This window comes from Salvia hispanica, chromosome 3 (genome assembly GCF_023119035.1).
Source record: "Salvia hispanica cultivar TCC Black 2014 chromosome 3, UniMelb_Shisp_WGS_1.0, whole genome shotgun sequence".
In the NCBI taxonomy this organism is placed as follows: domain Eukaryota; kingdom Viridiplantae; phylum Streptophyta; class Magnoliopsida; order Lamiales; family Lamiaceae; genus Salvia; species Salvia hispanica.
Genome location: NC_062967.1, coordinates 47936957 through 47940783, shown reverse-complemented (window position 1 = coordinate 47940783; position 3827 = coordinate 47936957). Strand labels below are relative to the sequence as shown.

Below are 3827 nucleotides of genomic sequence, written 5' to 3'. Positions count from 1 at the left end.
TAAGTCACAACATGTATGAAATTAATTAGTTATTTTTTGTTTTGTGTAATGCAGATATTGCTTTATTTTTATAAATTTAAATTAATATAAATCAAATTAAATATATGTGCATCGGACAGGTGTGACACTAGTTGCTTATAATGAATGCACAAGACCTAAACTTATTTCTTCATTTAATATAAAGTAAAAAATAAAAATAAAAACAAATGCAATGTGACAGGAAAATATTTTTCTTCTCGTTAAACCATCTCCAACCATATACACCAAAAATGAGTTTTGGTGTAGAAATCTTCTCCAACCATACATCAAACTCAAACCCATTTTTTGTGTTTTTTTGTGAAACAACATCATATTTGGTGTTACTCCAAAAGTTTTGTGAGATAAAATCCCAAAAATGGTGTAAATCTTAAATTTGGTGTAAATGGTTGAAGTAAAATTATTTTTTGGCATGACATATACTCAAAAATGGGTTTGAGTTTGGTGTAAATGATGGGAGATGGTCTTAATATTAAAAAGAAAATTGTTAGTGCTTTCAATATTATGCGTTTAATTAACTGCTACTATTAATTTTACAATAATATATGAATTATAACTTAATTAAATCAATACATATGCATATAAATGATCCTTAATTGCATGGTCCTACAAAATCCATTAAAGTATTGATGAAAGAACGTATTTTGTTACTAATATCAACTTAATAAAGAATCCAATGCCATTCCCCTGAAAAGAATTTATAAATTTTTGACAAAATCAATCAGATGTGGTGACAGCATAAACCTGCATTTTGAGCAACGAATTTCTCCCCATGTTTCACTTTACATGCTGTCTCCCGTTGAAAAAGTTGAAACAAAGTGACAAACAACATCATATATTCAAAACCCTTTCCCACTAAACAACATTTCACTCTCTCAAACCTCCCAAAAAAGCCCTTTCTAATTAGGATGGCATTGAGCAACAACATCATCGGCGGCGCCAACTTCGTGGCAATGCTGCTGTCGATCCCGGTGATATGGGCGGGGATAATGCTGTCGTCCAAGGCGGACAACGCGTGCGTGAAGATCCTGCAGTGGCCGGTCATCATCCTGGGCGTGCTCATCCTTGTGGCCGCGCTGGCCGGCTTCGTGGGCGGCTTTTGGAGGATCCAGTGGCTCCTCATTGCCTACATGGTCGCCATGCTTGTCCTCATTGTACTCCTCGCTTGCCTGGTTGTATTCATCTACATGGTCACCAGCAGAGGCGGGGGCCACCCCGTCCCCAGCCGGACTTACTGGGAGTATGACCTCGGCGGCTACTCCGGCTGGCTGAGGCGGCGCGTGAGCAGCACGTACAAGTGGGATAGGATCAGGAGCTGCCTCAGCCACACCACCATTTGCGCCGAGTTGAATCAGAGCTATCGCGCCGCTCAGGATTTCTTCAATGCTCCCATCACTCCTTTGCAGGTAATCTCAATTGTCATGTGCATGACTTTCTTTTTAACTAAAACTTTTTTTTAAAAATGAAATTAGAGAAAGTGGGAGGAAAGGAAAAAATTGAGGTTATATGATAAAAATGGGACATAAAATTTCATTTCTAGTGTGTATGTGGTTTTGCTTTACTTGTATTTTGTTGTAGTTAATTCAAATTTCATCTTTCAAAAAAACCAAGAAAGTGAGTTTATGTGATTTAGTAGTAGAATTCAGTCCCCGACAATTTCTACTGTTTAGACCTGCAAAAGGTGACCTTATACTATAGCTTTAGTAAAAATTATTCTTAGATTGATTACCACACAAAACATGATTCTACAAACCATGTTACATAACTTTTCTTTGTGCTTGAGCAATCTTTTCAAACAATGGACTAAATTCGGATATCTATCTTAATGAAGTTTTTTTCATTTCTATCTTTTTAAATCGGTCCGACCGGTTGAACCATGAATCAATAGCTTTGTTGATTTACTTATTGGTATGGTTTTGAAAACATTGGTCCCCATGTTCATATTTTTCATTTTGACCACAAGGAAAATGGTAACGTAAAAAAAAACACACTCCCTTAATATAAGACGCATACTATTTTTTTTAAGATTTTTATAAAGAGTGTTTACTTTAAGTGATAAACAAGGTTCGTTTTAACCTAATTTTAAAAATGTGTCCATCCCGGCTTGCAGTCAGGATGCTGCAAGCCGCCGACAGAATGCGGGTACACGTTCGTGAACCCGACATACTGGATAAGTCCCATAAACAACGCGGCGGACATGGACTGTGTGCAGTGGAGCAACGACCAAACACAGCTCTGTTATTCGTGCGATTCGTGCAAAGCCGGATTGCTTGCAAATCTCAAGAAAGAATGGATGAAAGTAGACATGATTTTGATCATCACTCTTGTCGCTTTCATTGCGGTTTATGTATTTGGATGTTGTGCATTCAGGAAAGCCAAGACTGAAGATCTCTTTAAAAAGTACAAGCAAGGTAATACATACACTTGAAAAACTAACAATCTTTCATGAGACTGTTGTTATTAAACTTATTTACTAGGCAATTAGAGGTGATGTGCTTTGTATTACTCCTACTATTTGCGAGTTACTTCTTGAATGTGTATTTGGGGGACATTTTGATTTAGCTAGTTTGTCACTTGTTATTTAGTGGGCTTTGATTTATTTTGTTGGGATAATGTGTAAAATATGTGGCCCTTTAGCTTAAAAAACTTGCACTCTAATCTATATATGAACAAACTACTCTAATTAAGGGCACTTGATTTGTTGTCCCACTATCAATTTTTTAATTAATTTTCTTTTCTTTAATCTCACTATTGTGTGATTTAATTTAATTTTAAAATTTGTAATTCATATTCATGATTGAATTTGAATTAGAGCTAAAAGAAAAGGTGCATGCATGTGTGAACGCATAAGGAATATGCATTAGTTCTTCATATTTTTCAAAAAGCAGATTCTTAAATAACAGTGAGATCAGTAGTCAGTACCCCACAGATTGATATTGACGAGATTATTGGTATTGCTAATGTTATTGGGATTTTCATTATTTGCTGAATGCGCCGAAAGTTTCCGGATAAAGTGCTCCAAGAATGTCCAAACTTATGGTATGATTTGTTACTCCTTGTTAGCTTGTTGCTAACAAGGTTGCAAGTGAACTAACTTAATTAAAAATACTCTAACAACGGATTTCGTGATGATTTTTTCCATTGTTAAACCCAAACTATCAATAAATTTACCGACATGCATAAACAATGTCAATGTAAAACACGTTGAAAAAAAAAGTTACTGACGGATGATGATAGTTTTACCGTTAAACTACGGCGACATATGTCGTGTGAAACGTGAATCGACGAATAGACAAGATTATTGATAGAATGTTCATCAATAGTTACTAATAGAATTTTCCGTTGGTAATTTTAATAAAAAAATACCCCCTCCGTCCCTGAAAATTTATTACTTATTTCCATTTTCGTTCGTCCCTAAAGATTTGTCACATTTCACTTTTACCATTTTGGGCAGTAGACCTCATATTCCACTAACTCATTTCCACTCACAATGTTATTATAAAACTAATTAATATGTAAAAGTAGGACCCCACATGTCACTAATTTTTTCAATCCATATTCTATTACATTTTTAAAAGAATAATGTTTATTTTTGGTCCTTTAGCATATGATGATTTTATGATTTTGGTCCAAAACATTGTTTTTTAAATTATTTGGTCCCTCACAAATAAAAATGGGTCACATTTAGTCCAAATTTGACGGTTAAAATTTAATAGTCAACGAATTTTAATTTGATGTTGACCTGATTAAGTTAATAATTATGTTTCATTAATGTCTAATTAGAATTTTAA

The 3827-nt window shown here is 34.6% G+C and overlaps 1 protein-coding gene across 1 annotated transcript; it reads left to right on the top strand.

Annotated features, from left to right (window-relative positions):
- The first annotated feature begins 816 nt into the window (after positions 1 to 816).
- LOC125212848 (protein TORNADO 2) lies at positions 817 to 2597 on the top strand. Its single transcript, XM_048113123.1, has 2 exons — positions 817 to 1442; positions 2147 to 2597. The coding sequence occupies exons 1-2, from the start codon at positions 945 to 947 to the stop codon at positions 2462 to 2464; spliced, it is 816 nt and encodes a 271-aa protein (XP_047969080.1). The 5' UTR covers positions 817 to 944; the 3' UTR covers positions 2465 to 2597.
- Positions 2598 to 3827: the final 1230 nt, after the last annotated feature.

Excerpts from the sequence above, each read along its gene's own strand:
- LOC125212848 (XM_048113123.1), top strand. The coding sequence starts at position 945 with ATGGCATTGAGCAACAACATCATCGGCGGCGCCAACTTCGTGGCAATG. Across the intron at positions 1,443-2,146 it reads CTCCCATCACTCCTTTGCAG|TCAGGATGCTGCAAGCCGCC; the intron begins GTAATCTCAATT and ends CCCGGCTTGCAG.